Genomic DNA, 17706 nt, shown 5'->3' with positions numbered 1-17706 from the left:
CCAGAACTCTAGGAAATTTTGGTAGAATAAGAATAAATAATATGACAAAACGACTTCTATTAGTGCTGTATTTCACTAGTTACTATAAATACATAAGTGTACACCCAGAATTTTGTTTTTTGAGAGATTAAAATACTAACCAGAAAAATGTGTGTATATTTTTGTTAATGCTTAATAATTTTTTGACGTGACAGTAGTCCATCATTCATTATCTAATAAGTTTTTGATGCTGGCACTGTTACATAGTGACTGATGACTGACAGTTTAAAAAGCCAATAAAGAAAGAAGTTCTCAACTTTTACTAGGCATTAGGGGAGTTGTCTCAAAAAGACACTCCTCCGTTGAGAAAGGTCCTGGCCATAGGTCATATTTAGAAATTCTCAATTCTATCTTCTTGAGGGAGCATTGAGGGGACCCCTCTAGGATGTTGATATACCCTAAAAGAGCATACTGAAAATCTTGTTTTAATGAGACAAACGCTTTAAGTAAAGGGAGGATCTTGGCTAAAGCAGCCAAGGAATAGCTTGACTGATCTCCCATTATAGACAGACTGCAGGCTGTCTCTCACCTAACACCTGGTCTGATTTGAGATTGGTGAGAATGAGAGCAAATAAAATGGACATTTCCTGGGACACATTTAGAAGACATTTTTAACCATTAAAATAAAATCTGGAAAAAAAGTATGAATATTGCAACAGAGTAACAATTTAACAGCCATATTTCATATGTTGCTAGTGCATTGCAAATCTACATATAGTCCACATAAATTTCTACATGTATGTACTAGATTTATACACATAAACAATATGAAAAGTACTATGTACTACTAAAAGTATTATGACGATGGTGCCTGATGTTTAGTTTTATCATGTATGATGAAATTACTAACCTGCTGCATTGCTGGTGAATGCAAAGCTGATTGGCTTTGCATCTGTAGCTGGTTTCCAATGGACTGCTGCATGGACATCGACTGGTGTTGCTGCATATGCATGTGCTGGTGAAGAGGTGGACTAATCTGAAGAGATGGAGGTGGAGATACAGCCATGCTTGCTAGAGAAACAGTCACTGGCATTTGGTTGGTGGGTTTGGGAGCTATGTTTCTGTTTAAACCGGGATGCATGGCAGATAAATGTGGATTCATTGTTGACTGTTGGTGATATGGGGAGTTGAGATACAATGTGGAGTGTTGCTGTGTGGGTCCATGGAAAACCGGAGGCTTTGAATTCATCATTTGAGAAGGTTGAGACGTCTTTACATCAATGGGGTCATTGTAACTCTTTAAGAAAACAAGAAAACATCAAAGTGTTAAGATGTGTTTGTGGTCAATATTAAGAAATAAAGTAACTTAGGTTATCATTGGATGCAGCTAGTCCAGATATATTTTAGTTTGTCATGAAGAAGGACCCCCACAAATATGGTCCGAAACGCATAACAATTTTTCTTGTGTGTTGAACATTTTAACAAAGCTGCTGAAATAAAGATACAACTTTTTTGCTAATTAGAGCTAGACTTTTTTCAAGTTTGTTGGATTCTGTTATCGCCAGCACTATCCAGGGGCTGTGTCCGTGCTCATTGCAAATTAACACAGGTGAGAGCTGCTATATACCTGTTTTTAGATATATTTTATATATAAATATATTTGAAATACCATTATTGGTTATTAACGGTATACACTCAGATTGGGTCACTGTCACTAGTGGAGTACCTCAGGGGTCAATATTGGGCCCTATTCTCTTCAATATATTTATTAATGATCTTGTAGAAGGCTTGCATAGTAAAGTATCAATTTTCGCAGATGACACTAAACTGTCATTTGCGAATTTACACTGAAGAGGACAGTATACTACTACAGAGGGATCTAGATAGACTGGAGGCTTGGGCAGATAAGTGGCAGATGAGGTTTAACACTGACAAATGTAAAGTTATGCACATGGGAAGGAATAATGCAAGTCACCCGCACATACTAAATGGTAAAACACTCGGTAACACTGACATGGAAAAGGATCTAGGAATTTTAATAAAAAGCAAACTAAGGCCTCTTTCACACTTGCGTTGTCCGGATCCGTTGTGCACTCCATTTGCCGGAGGTGCCCGCCGGATCCGTAACAACGCAAGTGAACGGAAAGCATTTGAAGACGGATCCGTCTTCAAAATGCGTTCAGTGTTACTATGGCAGCCAGGACTCTATTAAAGTCCTGGTTGCCATAGTAGTAGTGGGGAGCGGGGGAGCAGTATACTTACAGTCCGTGCGGCTCCCGGGGCGCTCCAGAATGACGTTAGAGCGCCCCATGCGCATGGATGACGTGATCCATGCGACACGTCATCCATGAACGTGGGGCGCCCTGAAGTCACTCTGGAGCGCCCCGGGAGACGCACGGACGGTAAGTATACTGCTCCCCCACTCCCCACTACACTTTACCATGGCAACCAGGACTTTAGCGTCCTGGAAGCCATGGTAACCATTCAGAAAAAGCTAAACGTCGGATCCGGTAATGCGCCGAAACGACGTTTAGCTTAAGGCCGGATCCGGATTAATGCCTTTCAATGGGCATTAATTCCGGATCCGGCCTTGCGGCAAGTGTTCACGATTTTTGGCCGGAGCAAAAAGTGCAGCATGCTGCGGTATTTTCTCCGGCCAAAAAACGTTCCGTTCCGGAACTGAAGGCATCCTGATGCATCCTGAACGGATTTCTCTCCATTCAGAATGCATTGGGATAATCCTGATCAGGATTCTTCCGGCATAGAGCCCCGACGACGGAACTCTATGCCGGAACCCAACAACGCAAGTGTGAAAGAGCCCTAAGCTGCAAAAACCTGTGTCAGGCAGCTGCTGCCAAGGCCAATAAGATAATGGGTTGCATCAGAAGGGGCATAGATGCCCGTGATAAGAACATAGTCCTACCACTTTACAAATCATGGAGTACTGTGTACAGTTCTGGGCTCCTGTAAACAAGGCAGACATAGCAGAGCTGGAGAAGGTCCAGAGGAGGGCAACTAAAGTAATAACTGGAATGGGGCAACTACAGTACCCTGAAAGATTATCAAAATTAGGGTTATTCACTTTAGAAAAAAGATGACTGAGGGGAGATCTAATTAATATGTATAAATATATCAGGGGTCAGTACAGAGATCTATCCCGTCATCTATTTATCCCCAGGACTGTGACGAGGGGACATCCTCTGCGTCTGGAGGAAAGAAGGTTTGTACACAAACATAGAAGAGGATTCTTTACGGTAAGAGCAGTGAGACTATGTAACTCTCTGCCTGAGGAGGTGGTCATGGTGAGTACAATAAAGGAATTCAAGAGGGGCCTGGATGTATTTCTGGAGCGTAATAATATTACAGGCTATAGCTACTAGAGAGGGGTCGTTGATCCAGGGAGTTATTCTGATTGCCTGATTGGAGTCGGAAAGGAATTTTTTATTCCCCTAAAATGGGGAAAATTGGCTTCTACCTCACAGGGTTTTTTTTGCCTTCCTCTGGATCAACTTGCAGGATGACAGGCCGAACTGGATGGACAAATGTCTTTTTTGGCCTTATGTACTATGTTACTATGGAGCAGAGTTGGACTGAGAGATTTTAGACCCAACAGAGAAAAAGATTATGGGGGACCATTTTTCATTCTCTAGAGAATCTATGTAGGTCCCTTTTTAAATTTCATGGTAATCTTGTTATCATTGCACTCACTGGACATATCGCCAAGGGGGTTCAATAGGTTATTTGAGAATTACCCCATAAAAACAGACTCTAATGACAAGTCAACTCCAAACATGGTTGTTTTCTGTAGACCTTTGGGGCTCTACTATATGAGAAGACCATTAGTGTGTAAGGGCTTGCCATAAGAACCATTGGTAATCTAGTTGGGTAGTCCAAATCTGCCAAACTTTCTTGATCGAATTTGTAATCCCGTAGAACCCTACAGCACAATGAAGCACATTCCTAGACATGGAGCTGTAAATAATTCAAGCCTGACCATCTTTAGAAGGTATTTTTTGTGACAAACTCAAATTAATGTGAAATTTATGTGAATTTAGTTGAAATCATGTACAACTTGCACAATTATTGCAGGAGAAAAACAAATCTGAGCCAGTTTATCAATTGTCCCCTTGTCTCCAGTGTTGTGGAACTACTGTACCAGAATTCTCATACAATATTTTATGTATAGTGAGGATTGTAGTTCATTAGCACTAGGAGAACTGTATTAGTATGCTGTAAGTCACGGCTATACTGATAAATACTTAGGCGTTACCCTATACCAGCGTGATTTCTTGTATTAGTATGCTGCTTTAAAAAATGATGCTATTCAAATTTTTTATTTTTATTTTTTCAAAAATTCATTTAGGTTTTTGGAATAGAAAATCTTATTCTTGTAAGGAGTCAATAATAAAATAATGTCAAATATTAAAGATGTCTTACACTGCATAAAGAGGCGCTCATTTTCCTTTCTGTCATTTCACTTGCAGTAAAAACATGAACAATCTTTTCTTGGCCAAACAGCATAAAATTTATGGTTTAATTTACAGTATTTCTTAAGGAGCTGTCAGTTTTTCTCTTTTGCTACATGTCATTTTGTATTTAAATAGAAGAAATGGTGATAATATATGAGCTCATAACTTGAAGCTATTTGCTTTAGAATAGACAATAAGTGTAATCATAAAAACAGATGAAATCAGCAGTTCCATTTCCTGCCCTTTAATATCCAAGTACATTTTCGATGCACTGGAATAAAAAAAAAATATTTTTTTTTTCAAGCAAATTACATCAAGTCTGTAATGTATTTTAAGGACACATATTTTCTCTTTTTACTGCCTTCTTGGAATGTAAGCAAAATCTTAGTTAATAGTCAGGTTACCCAAAAAGCACACAATATTTAACATATTGAATACATTTTGCAAAACTTTTAAGAGGATAACAGTACAAAAAAGCCACTATATACTGACATGTCGGTGAACTTTGCAATATTTTTTATAGTTTAATATTTCTAAAATAAAATATGAAGCTTTGCAGTCTTGAATAAAATATCATACTGTTTTGTGCAGACTTATGTGTTTCCATGGTTAAAGAGGTTTTCAGGGACTAGAATACTGATGGCCTATCTGCCAAACAGCTGACTGGCAGCAGGACCCTACTGTGCACCGTGTAACCTTCATTGTTTACCGGGCATAGTAATATATATTTGGTAGCGGCTGATATTGCAGCTCACTCACATTTGCTTGAATGAGACTAGGTTGTCTAGTAAACTGGAGAACTGCGACCCATTCGGTCTGCTGATCAGTGTGGGTGCTAATAATATTCTGCAGAAACCAATCTGAAAAACAAATATCTGTATATACCCTTTAATATATAGGTATGTACTGCACATTTAAACGGGTTGTCAAAGTTATTTTTATTGATGACCTATCCTCAGGAGAGGTCATCAATATTAGATCGGCAGGGTTAGTTAGAGGAGTCTACTTTGAGGAGAGTTGCAGGCCAGGTGCGTGATAGAAGCTCTGCAGACAAGTCCTCAAGTTCCAGAAAACTGTTATCTCTTAGACTTTAATTTACCAAAGAACAGCTTTAACACTTAAGTACTTCTGGAAGAAGGAGAAAAGACCTTTTGAGAAAGTCTAGAACCTGCAAGGCCATGTGAGATAATGCCATTAAGATACAGACTGTTTATGGCAAAGGACCTTGCTACTCTGGCAGGCATATAATACTCAATTACCTGCCACACTTTGATAAGGACTGACCATTTGTGTCTTAAGGAACTGCAGTAGGAGTTAAGGACCCATTTGCATGCCTACTGTTGCTTGGAAGGACTGTAAAAAGTATAGAGAGAGACTGGAAGTGCTACTTCTTCCATCAATGTGTTGCCTGTACACCTATCATGAAGAGCACCCCAACTACCACTAAGCAGGAACCCCAATACCAGGGTGTACTCTGAGGGAAGAAAGGATGCAATCTCATTCACTACATAGCCCCAGGGAGTGCCAGAGGGAGGACTGCCACCTTGAACTGTTAGTCCTATTACCCCTCTCTAGGCCACAACCACCATCCTCTATGCTATATATAGAGCACGCATAAAGTTTCTGGGCTCACCACTGACAGTGTAGATGTCAGGGAGACAGGGCAGATTCTATAGTATATAAGGTAAGTTATATTGATGTATATCAGGGAGGGCAGCAGCAGGCTGTCTCTGAATGTAACAGTGAGCCTGAAACATATTCATGTGTACATGGAAGATCAACACTGCAGCCAGGAAGATGGTGGTGAGGACTGGCGCACAGCATTGGTAACGGCAGGAGAGAAAAGGGGTAAGTCATCTTTTGTTATTTTAGCACATGTACAGGGGATGCTTTTATTTAACCTGGTCAACCCCTTTAATGTAAACTGCTTGTCGTAATTACAGAAAAGATCATTAGTATGATACATTGCATGTTCAGTGGCAAGAATTTTGATTGATCTTCATCTAAACCCTCCAGGGGTTAGCAGCACATTACAAATTCAATTAATGAATTTGTGTGAAGTTTGGTCTGGGTCAATTTATGGGGTGAATATACATTATTTCTCTAGGGAAATGATCCAGGAATGAATGAGCTTTACATATTCTACAATGTAAACACACATTCATCAGAAGAGGAAAACAATTTGTTATCTGTAACATATAGTATAACAATAGTATCGCATAAAATGCTGGATGTTTAAACAAACAACCTACTGCTTGCAAAATTTCACATTAGGATACAAATAGTTTACTTTGTTACATAGACAGGAAGAAAACTCACATATACTTACATTTAAGTATAGTGTTTTTTTTTAAACTAATGTGCAACTAATAACCAAATGTTAACTGTTATTTTTACTTTCTATTATAATGAATGAAGATAAAAGAGGTTTCCACCTTTTAATAATGGAATTACCTGCAGGACGCTATACATTTATATAGAATAGTAAAAATATAGACTTCACTGTGCTCTTAGATTGACATAGGCGGGATATTTGTGAAGCCTTCCCTTCCAATCTTAGCTATTCGTGCAGAGACATATTTTTTCGTCTTCCCCTAATTCACTAACAGGAACCTGTTATTATTGTCTGCCATGTTACAAATACAGTGGACCTACAGCCCAGTCATGGCCACTGTTTCTAGAAAAGGCAGTATACTTGTTACACAGAGACTGATTACTCAAAACTGCTCAGAGGGTGTTGTGATCACAGGATTTTGACATCCGAAACAGAATTGTCAACAGAATTGTGACATGGACGTCACCCTTTCAATAGCAATGAGTGAAAACTACAGCAAATGTGCATGGGATGGATTTAAAAAATCTGTAACATGCCATCAACTTCACAGAGATGTGTTTCTTCATCATATGAATGGGCTTTTTTTGCAACACAATTGTCTTGGAATGAACAATACCTTGCTGTGGAATTTGGGTGCAAGCTGCTAAATTATAGTTAAATCTACTAAGGTACCTGCAACCCACATACATACATTTTGCTACTGAAGTACCTGCAACCCCACATACTTTGCTGCACTGCTTTGTGGCTCTTTTGGCCTCTTTTATGAAGTTATATTTGGCTGTGCCAGCCTATTTTTTAAGATTATATTTTTGAGGCTATATGTTTTTGCAGCCAAGATTCAGCTAAATGACCTTTATGTCATCATTTATACTGCAGTTTTTCAGTATACAAGTGAAACATTTCCCCAAATCTGTACTTTTTACTAATCATCTTAGACACTCAAGATGTAGCAACTTGTGGAAACAACTTTAAGAAACTGTTTAAATGATATTGGTAAGACATATGTCAAAAATATTTGACATTACCTTGGATACGAGACTTGCTCGGTAGGCAGCCAGTTGCTTTAGATATTCCTTTTTGGCAGCTTCAGTTTTCTTCTTATACACCTGCAAATAATACCCATGAAAAACATTATATGTAGAACATTTTATAAAGACTCTTCTTTGTGCATACTAATATTCATAACAACTATTTCTCATTTCAGGTCAGCATGGTCATCTTTTACATCTGTCATATGAATACCATTTGAAATCTTTCTCTCTTTTGATATCTGTTGAGATTCTCTTATTTGTCTTTAGACTATTAAATATATTAATACAAACGACAATACATAATATATGTAGAATTTAGAATAGAATTAGAATTTTTCAAAAAAAATATCTTAACTATTAAGTTATAACAGGAGGAGTAAGTAAAGCCATAACTAAATGTTACAGGAGTGGATGTGGAACCACTGTGCCAACCAACGGATCTGACTCAGGGCTAAACCTAAGAGTGTTATTCTAGGGGTTCCCTGGCTTTCACCCTTTAACTTCTATACAGGAATCTGGACTTTGCTGCAGGGAATGTACCAGACTGTTACCTTTTCAAGTAGTGTCCATATTGTTGGCTGCTGACCATGGGGACACCACTGCATAGGACCGAAGGGACAGGCAAATCTCATAGTCAGTAACAGGTTGGTGTTAGGGCAGGAAGAATACATGAGAATACTTGAAACAGGCTAGGGTCAGGGTAGGCATCAGATGGTCAAAACGATAACAAGGCATGGATCAGGTGAGGTAGTGGAAGACCAGAATCAGGAAACAGGTAGAGTAGGAAAAAGATGGAACAACACACCTTAGGTATAAACTAGACAGCTAGATGAACCTATTGCTCAGGCACCATCCCATAGGCGAAGGTGCCTTAAGTACCCCAGCGCAACCAGCAATTGGCTGGTGAAGATTAGGCTGTGAGCTGGTCCTTTAAGAGCGGTGGAGCATGTGCACGCATGCCCAATGGAAAGCCAAGGCCATGGCAGAAGGGGAACACAGAAGTCCGGCAGCACAGCCCACTGCAGGAGGGCAGAGGAAGGGCAGCAGGTCCAGACTGCAGGGCCAGCAACAAAGTTAGGGTGAGTGAAGCAATACCCTGTAATATCACATTATTTTCCTATTTGGTCCAGTTGATTACATATCCTTGTATTAACTTATTTATGCCTTCAGATGAGATCCTAACACATTCTCTGTAGCCTGTAAATAGTACAATTTGTTTCAAGGAATTATAGGGAGTAAATTATCTGCTACTGTTTGAATGTTCTGGTTTTATTTTACATAGTAGGATAATATAAAATCATAGAAGAATTTAAGGGAGGCTGGGTGCTTGGCTGGAGAGATGGCAAATTATTTTTTTGTGGCTAAAAGTAAAGTTATGTAATTGGGCTGCAGAAACAAACTGTACAATTACAGGTGAAACTCAAAAAATTAGAATAATGTGCAAAAGTTCATTTATTTCAGTAATGCAGCTTAAAAGGTAAAACTAATATATGAGATAGACTTATTACATGCAAAGTGAGATATTTCAAGCCTTTATTTGTTATAATTTGTATGATTATGGCTTATGAAAACCCTAAATTCACAAAATTTCAGAAAATTAGAATTTTGTGAAAAGGTTCAATATTCTAGGCTCAAAGTGTCACACTCTAGTCAACTAATTAATCCATAACACCTGCAAAGGGTTCCTGGGCTTTTCAATTGTCTCTCAGTAGGAATCATAATCATGGGAAAGACTGCTGACCTGACAGTTGTGCAGAAAACCATCACTGAACCCTCCATACGGAGGGAAAGCCTCATTGCAAAAGAAGTTGGATGTTCCCAAAGTGCTGTATCAAAGCACATTAATAGAAAGTTATGTGGAAGTGACAAGTGTGGAAGAAAAAGGTGCACAAGCAGCAGGGATGACCGCAGCCTGGAGAGGATTGTCAGGAAAAAGCCATTCAAAAGTGTTGGGGACTTTCACAAGGAGTGGACTGAGGCTGGAGTTAGTGTATCAAGAGCCACCACACACAGACGGATCCTGGACATGGGCTTCAAATGTCGTATTCCTCTTGTCAAGCCTCTCCGGAACAACAAACGTCAGAAGCGTCTTACCTGGGCTAAAGATAAAAAGAACTGGTCTGTTGCTCATTGGTCCAAAGTCCTCTTTTCTGACGAGAGCAATTGTTGCATCTCATTTGGAAACCAAGGACCCAGAGTCTGGAGGAAGAATGGAGAGGCACACAATGGAATATGCTTGAAGTCCAGTGTGAAGTTTCCACACTCTGTGTTGATTTGGAGAGCCATGTCATCTGGTGGTGTTGGTCCACTGTGCCTCATTAAGTCCAGAGTCAACGCAGCCGTCTACCAGGAGATTTTGGAGCACTTTATGCTTCCTTCCGCAGATGAGCTTTATGGAGATGGCAACTTGGCACCTGCCCACACGGCCAAAAGTACCAAAACCTGGTTCAATGACCATGGGATTACTGTGCTTGATTGGCCAGCAAACTCACTTGACCTGAACCCCATAGAGAATCTATGAGGCATTGCCATGAGAAAGATGAGAGACATGAGACCGAACAATGCAGAAGAGCTGAAGGCTGCTATTGAAGCATCCTGGTCTTCCATAACACCTCAGCAGTGCCATAGACTGATAGCCTCCATGCCACGCCGCATTGAGGCAGTAATTGATGCCAAAGGGGCCCAAACCAAGTACTGCGTACATATGCATGATTATACTTTTCAGAGGTCCTACATTTTTCTATTTAACATCCTTTTTTTATTGATTTCATGTAATATTCTAATTTTCTGAGATTGTGAATTTGGGGTTTTCATAAGCTGTAAGCCATAATCATCCAAATTATAAGAAATATTGTGCTTTGCATGTAATGAGAATATCTCATATATTAGTCTCACCTTTTAAGTTGCATTACTGAAATAAATTAACTTTTGCAGGATATTCTAATTTTTCGAGTTTCACCTGTATGTATTAAATGGTAAAACACTTGGTAAATCTGCAACTGAAATAGACTTAGTGATATTTGTGGAAAGTAAACTTAAAGGTGTTCTCCGGACTTCTAATATTGATAACCAGAGAATAACCCTCTATATGCCCAACTTAAGAAATGTCCATTTATACTCAAACAGCTCAATTTACTGCAATCTGCTAGTGTTTTCTCAAGATATGATAACATTTCCTTGAACATTCACATCATTTGACTGCCTTGCTGTAGGATAAAATCCATGAGTTTTGAAAGGCATAGAACCACCTAAAAAATTTCATTGTGGTGCTACTTCTGTACAAGCTTCGAATTCAAAAAGTTCAGATAAGTTAAGATAATTGGGACTTCAACGGTGCTTGGAAATAACCTACTATTTAATCTCAAGACACTTTCATCAAACTAACCATGAAGGAACACGTCTAAAGAGTGTGAAGGCACCAATAAAGATTAAGTGATTTGATTGACTTGACATAAAAGTAATGGAATAACAGTAGCTTGAAGAAAGAGACATCAGTTTTGGGGCTCTGAGGATTTGTCAGCTCATAAGTGTAATTCTGCCTTTCCATATCCCTGCAGCTTCTAATTTAGCAGGACAGGCTTATAATTGAAGCAAATTAACTATTTACTCTTGCTCCTTCTACCAAGGGAGGGAAGGACATACCAGCAGGAAGGAATGCATGGGAAATGAAATTGTTCTCACTTGTGTCAGATTTGCCCTTCTATAACACATTAGCAGTAATTTCATGAGGCGTCAAACATTGAAATAAATACTGAATAATAAAATAATGAGGTGTTGCGATTGAGTCACACAAATACAATTTTACAGCATAAGACTTATGCAGACTAAAGGCAGACATATGTTACAGTCACAGTTTGCTTGCTCATGCTACCTGATCATTAAACTCCCACTAGGACCCCTTGGAATCAGTCTAAGTCTCCTTAATACACGCAACTTTTCAACACAGTCATGCATATTGCACCAAATCTTATATTTAAACACTGGGCTGAACTTTAAATGGGGGCTATTACATTTTGGTTCTAACTATAAACATATGTGTGTTCGCCTCTCCGGTTGAAACGTTAAAGTCATTGACAGTAATGTAAACAAGAGCAGTTTGTTTGCAATTTGCAAAATCTATTACAGCCTTACTGTGCTTCCAATTAGAGATGCAAAGACGATTTTGTACATTTCCATCTGGTTTACGTTCAACTCGACTTTCATTTTTCACTTAACAACTATTTTACAAAACAGAAAAAATGACCTCAGTGTTCCCGTGAATTGTTAGTCTTAGTAAAAGTAAGAAGCATGTTTAAAACTCCCAAGAGTATTCAGTAACGTAATGAATAAAGAAAGGCTTATATTTAAGGGACTTCTCAGCAACTGGCTGGTAGTAATTAAACTGCTGCCTAGGGTCTGCTGTAATATGTCCGGTATTATGAATAGTGATAATAATTAAAACTTGATTTCTCCCCAACAGATAAATGTAGTTCGGTGATGATAATAATGTAGTAGGATAATTGCAATCTGTTATGTAACTCTTAGCATTTGAATATACTTAACAAGATTAGTATTTCTATAAAAACTATGGAAAATTCCATCATCTCAGAAATTAGAATTTTGTCCTGTAATAACTAGAGATGAGCAAATGGATTGTAAATAAATCTAATTTGATCAGAATTTTGTAAACTCGAGATGTATTTGAATCCGAATTTTTGATGATTCGATTTGGGTGAATTTTGTGGAAAGGGAGTTAGAGGAGAAAGAGAATAGAGATAGACAGAGAGATGAGACAAGAGAGATAATAATTGAGTCCTACGAGACCTCTCAGTGTCATACACAAATTTTCAGGTCAGTTGGAGCACTTTTGATTGAGGTCGGATCAAGTTGGATACGAATGAAATCGGTTGACTGATTCAGCCGAATTGAGTTTTGAGCAATTCTCGTATCTCTACTAATAAATGACTCAAAAACTTGACTGTATTCAATCCACTGCCACCACAAAGGTCCAAAATGAGCCATCAGGATTAATTATGGAAAATTATTAAAGGGGTTGTCTCAGAGTGACTATGTCTTTTTATAGTGAGGCTAGCCTGATGATCAGATGATCCTGGTAAGCCCTGGCAAACAGCTGTTATCACCGGGGAAAGCTTCTGCTGGCCATATATTTCTGTTACAGAAAGGGAAATGTAGTCTTACATTCTGGGCCACATTGAGATGAACATTTTTCTCTGTAATACATGGGCAGGGGCTTGATGAGACAATCCTTTTGACAATTACAACCTTAGAATCTGAAAGGGCTAAGATCGGGGGAGCGGTTCAGTAGCTGTGGCAGCCGCTGGTCCTTCTGCAGGTTCTGAGACCTGACACAGCAGTGTTCCTATGGAGCCCTTCCTGTGGCGAGGCTCAATAGAAACACAGCGAATTTCATGGCAAAACATAGCGAATTCCCATAGATTGCAATGGTAGTTCTTTGCAGTCTATAGGAGAAGCGATCTGAAAATGACCCTGGAGGAAAAGTTGAAATCACCGAAAGTCCAGTCCCCAAACATGGCCATGAGGCTGATCGCATACATTTTCCCCTTCAGATGTTGTAGTCCAACGTGACCACGGCATTTTCGGAGTTCGGAAGCGAAACTCACACGCTTCCGCTCCGGTAACAGCATTCCCCGACAGAGATTCGGAGCTTATTTCAGTACTATACCAATACAGGCCACTAGGTGGCAGCATTGTATTAGTATAGTGCAAATGAAGTCTTCAATGATGGTTATATAGCCATCAATGAATACAATGAGCAATCTAATGATTGGCAGTTATTGTCGCCCAAGGTGACTTAAAAAAAGAAGTAAAAAAAAAGTTTAAACAAATATTTGAAAAAAAAACAAAACTAAAAGGCAGGGACTCCGTTATAGGGCACAGCCACCGATAATCACCCCCTTTTCCTTAAAATAAAAATACTTAACCAATAAAAAAAAAACATCATGGGCATTGTCACGTGCGAAAATGCCCATACAATTAAAATATAACAATATTAATGGCATACGTCAAATGGCGTAATGGGAAAAAAAATAAACAGCCAATTTGCAATTTTTTTCAACTACCCAATAATTTTTTTTATAAAAAGTGATCAAAAAGTCACACACAAAAGTCGCACAAATTGGTATCACTAAAAAGAACAGATCGTCCCGCAAAAAATGAGCCCCCCCATACACATAACTACAAAAAAGTTATAGGGATCAGAATATGGTTATAAATTTTTTTTTCCCCTCAAAGGTTTTATTTTTTGGCATCGTTGTAACTGTACTGACCTGGAGAATGAAGATAACAGGTCAATTTTACCGCATAGTGTACAGTGTAAAAAAATATATATAAAAAAACCTTTATCAGAATTGTGTTTTTTCCCAATTCTACCCCATTTGGAATTTATTCCCGCTTCCTACTACATGGCATGCAACCATAAATGGTGCCATTAGAAAGTACAATTTGTCCCGCAAAAAACAAGGCTATGTGAATGGAGAAATTAAAAAGTTAGGACTATGGGAAGGCGGGGAGTAAAAAACGAAAACATAAAAATGGAAAATCTCAGGGTCCTTAAGGGGTAAAAAATGAAAATAAAAAATAAAGCTCATAGGTATTGCCGAGTCCTAAATTGTCCAAACTATTAAAATATAACCTAATTTATTCTGTATAATGAACGCTATTACAAGAAAAAAGAAAAAAGGAGTAAAAAAACAAAAAATGCTCTGTAAGTAATTGGTTAAAAGGGAAAAAAGTTTGACTGATAAAGCTGGTTCTGGTAGGTGCTATAGAGAACAGCTGTACTCCAAATGTAGTGTGCCAACTGAAAAGTATTTGGGAGTAGGAACGGTGCTCTGTAACACTTTTGGGTCAGCAATTAACAATACACAGTAAAAATATAATTTATCATTGGTGATAATTGATCGTTTTTGCTCTGACTTATTACTGTATTAGTACTAATTCTCTCGTTCAGATTGTTCCAGATTGTTCCAATCATTCTTAATTTAATCTTTCTAGCAAATTGCCTTGTGCATGACAATTCTGCAGTAACTTCACTGGGGGTTCAGATGTAGCATCCCATGACAATAAAAAATATCTAACTGATTACTACAGAGGGGTCAAATACTGCAAATATACAGTTAGGTCCATATATATTTGGACACTGACACAAATTTTGATTACCTGTCTACTAAAACACATCCAAGTTATAGTTATATAATGGAGATGGACATAAAGTCCAGACTTTTAGCTTTCATTTGAGCGTATCCACATTAAAATTGGATGAAGGGTTTAGGAGTTTCAGCTCCTTTACATGTGGCCCCCTGTTTTTAAAGGGACCAAAAGTAATTGGACAATTGACTCTCAGGCTGTTTCATGGGCATGTGTGGGCAATTCCTTCATTATTTCATTCTCAATTAAGCAGATAAAAGGTCTGGAGTTGATTTGAGGTGTGGTGCTTGCATTTTGAGGATTTTGCTGAGAAGCAAGCATGCGGTCAAAGGAGATCTCCATGCAGGTGAAACAAGCCATCCTTCATCTGCAAAAACAGAAAAAACCCATCCAAGAAATTGCTACACTATTAGGAGTGGCAAACACCTCTACATAACTCCGGAAGATCCACCTCCAGCTATAGGGGATATTAACACCAGCGTCTAAAATGCCAATCTTAATAAATGACCCCCTATATATCTATAGGGCCTGTTATTGCCTTTCTGGAAAAAGTTGAGGGAAATCAGGATCTGAGAAGGACATTTCCTCCAAAGATATGTGGCATCATAAGTGTCTGGCCATCCAGTTAATTGGAATAAAATACATGCTGCACATTAATGGAAGAATTAGGACTAATAACTAATGGATTTTTGACTAATGGTCAGGAGCTATCTGAGCAAACTCCTTTCAGAATAAAGGCTTCTCTAATCCCTAGCAATGACAATGTATGGCCATCCTGCAACCTTCTAAATGAATTGGCTACCATTAAATACATGGTCACATTGAATCTATCAATGTGTAAGCCACAAAAATATATGGAAAGATGTAATCCAGATAAGACTGCCCTCCAAGGATACAAGGAAGCAGTAGCATGTCTAGTGTTGTTATTTCAAATAAAGTTGTCACTTGAGCAAATGAGCTTAACTCAACTTTTACACCATGTTATGGATGTCTTGTACCTAAGTACAAAGATCATCCTATTCACTCAAATTTCAATTATATTTACTAATGATTCCCTGTATGATTTTAATAACTGGACATCAGAAACACAAAACAACAAAGAAAACTAAAATTGTACTTGAAAAAGTCCAAAAACTGTTAGATCAATATAATAATACAATTTTCTCTCGGCACAAGATGATAGTTGCTTCATCACTGTAATAGGATTCTATCATACATATAGTAACAATCACCTTCCAAAGAACATTTCATTGATCCAACTATTCTTCTCTAAAGAAATTACATTATATTACTCTATAAAAAAACACTATTAATCCCAAATAAGCCAAAAACTGATCTCTTACAAACTGATACATGTTCTGAGGTGCAAATAACTGTAGCAAAATACAATGAAAAATAGACACATAAAAGGTCACAATGCTGTTAAAAAATTAAGTTTTTAAGGATTTACAAAAAATGTTCTCTTTTATTTCACAAAAAATAAACCTATTTATCAAGTTATGTTTCTTCATACAAAGCTATAAGCTGGTTAGTGGTGATATGATGTGGCTGTGCAGCTGTGGCATAGGAGGTGGCGTTAAGACAATAGCAAAGATTTAACCCCTTAGTGACCACTAATGCGCCTTTTTACTGACGCTAAACAGCTGGTTTTAATCAATGAGTATATGTACCCAAAATAGTGCATTAAAAACTATAACTTGCCCTGCAAAAAATAAGCCCTCATACAGGTACATTGATGAAAACACTAAAAAGTTATAGCTCTTGGAAAATGATTCTGAAAAAAGGAAATGCGCCATGAGAAAATGACCTGCTGTTTTTAATCACTTTTTAATGTTTATAATATTTTTAAGTAATTTTTTATGTTATTTTAAATTTTCCATGTCACTTTTTATATTTAAACTAAAACAAAAATCCTAGAGTTTTTGCACTGGCCGCTGTGTGTAATAAATTGGCGCCACTTCTTAGTTTGCACAGATTACTGCAGTTAACTCATTCTAATTCTGCCCTATAATAATATCACCTCTGTGTATAGATAAGAGAGGATCCATCATTCACAATAGGTGATTGTCAAAGCTTATTTATTCTTTCCTTGTACAATGACCTCTGCACAGGTCACAGAACATGCCTAGAAAACAAACTCTCCATAGAAGTCAATGAGGTCCCCTCCTGTCCATTATGTCTATGGCCTATGGGGCTGCCATAAAGCAATTTTCTTAATGCTTACTAAATGCTATTAAGAACAGCTCAGGCAAGATGGCCACCCCCATTATCATGTTTAGAAAATCAAATAAAAAATCTACAATCAGAAAGTAACATTAAAAAAAGATGTGTTGCTATCTGGTTTTAACTGGCAAATATAATTGTTGGTGACACATTTTCTTTAAGGTGGCTATTCACTTTAGATAGAGATTGTTTGATCGTTGAACAGCAGTTCATCTGGTGAACTAGCCATACGTGGTCACTGAAACTGGGTGATGGCAAAAGATCTTTCTGGGAACATTCTTTCAAATAAAGATTTTTATTCACAAACAATCTTTCTTTAAATTAAAATCTTTTCATCTATCGGATAAAAATTTCATGTCCGGCTTCTTTTCCCCCCGAAAATGATCAGTTTGCTAAAACAATCATTCGTTGTTAAAGGGGTATGTTATCAATATCAGAAAGGTGCGAGTCCCACCTCTGGGACGTGCTCCAATCTCCAGAATGGGGCCCCTGAAATAAAAGA

At 38.0% G+C, this 17706-nt stretch overlaps 1 protein-coding gene across 1 annotated transcript in view; it reads right to left on the bottom strand.

Annotated features, from left to right (window-relative positions):
* The window catches only part of TOX (thymocyte selection associated high mobility group box), a 284951-nt gene that overhangs the window by 18507 nt on the left and 248738 nt on the right, over positions 1-17706 (bottom strand). Inside the window, exons 6-7 of the mRNA XM_040433308.1 lie at positions 7809-7889; positions 890-1276 (exon numbers count right to left, since the gene is read on the bottom strand). Of these exons, the coding sequence (XP_040289242.1) occupies positions 890-1276; positions 7809-7889 (468 nt within the window). The remainder of the gene's footprint in view (positions 1-889; positions 1277-7808; positions 7890-17706) is intronic.

Source organism: Bufo bufo, chromosome 5 (assembly GCF_905171765.1).
Source record: "Bufo bufo chromosome 5, aBufBuf1.1, whole genome shotgun sequence".
Taxonomy (NCBI): Eukaryota; Metazoa; Chordata; class Amphibia; order Anura; family Bufonidae; genus Bufo; species Bufo bufo.
The sequence above is the reverse complement of the archived record's forward strand: the minus strand, read 5'-3'. Positions and strand labels throughout refer to the sequence as shown.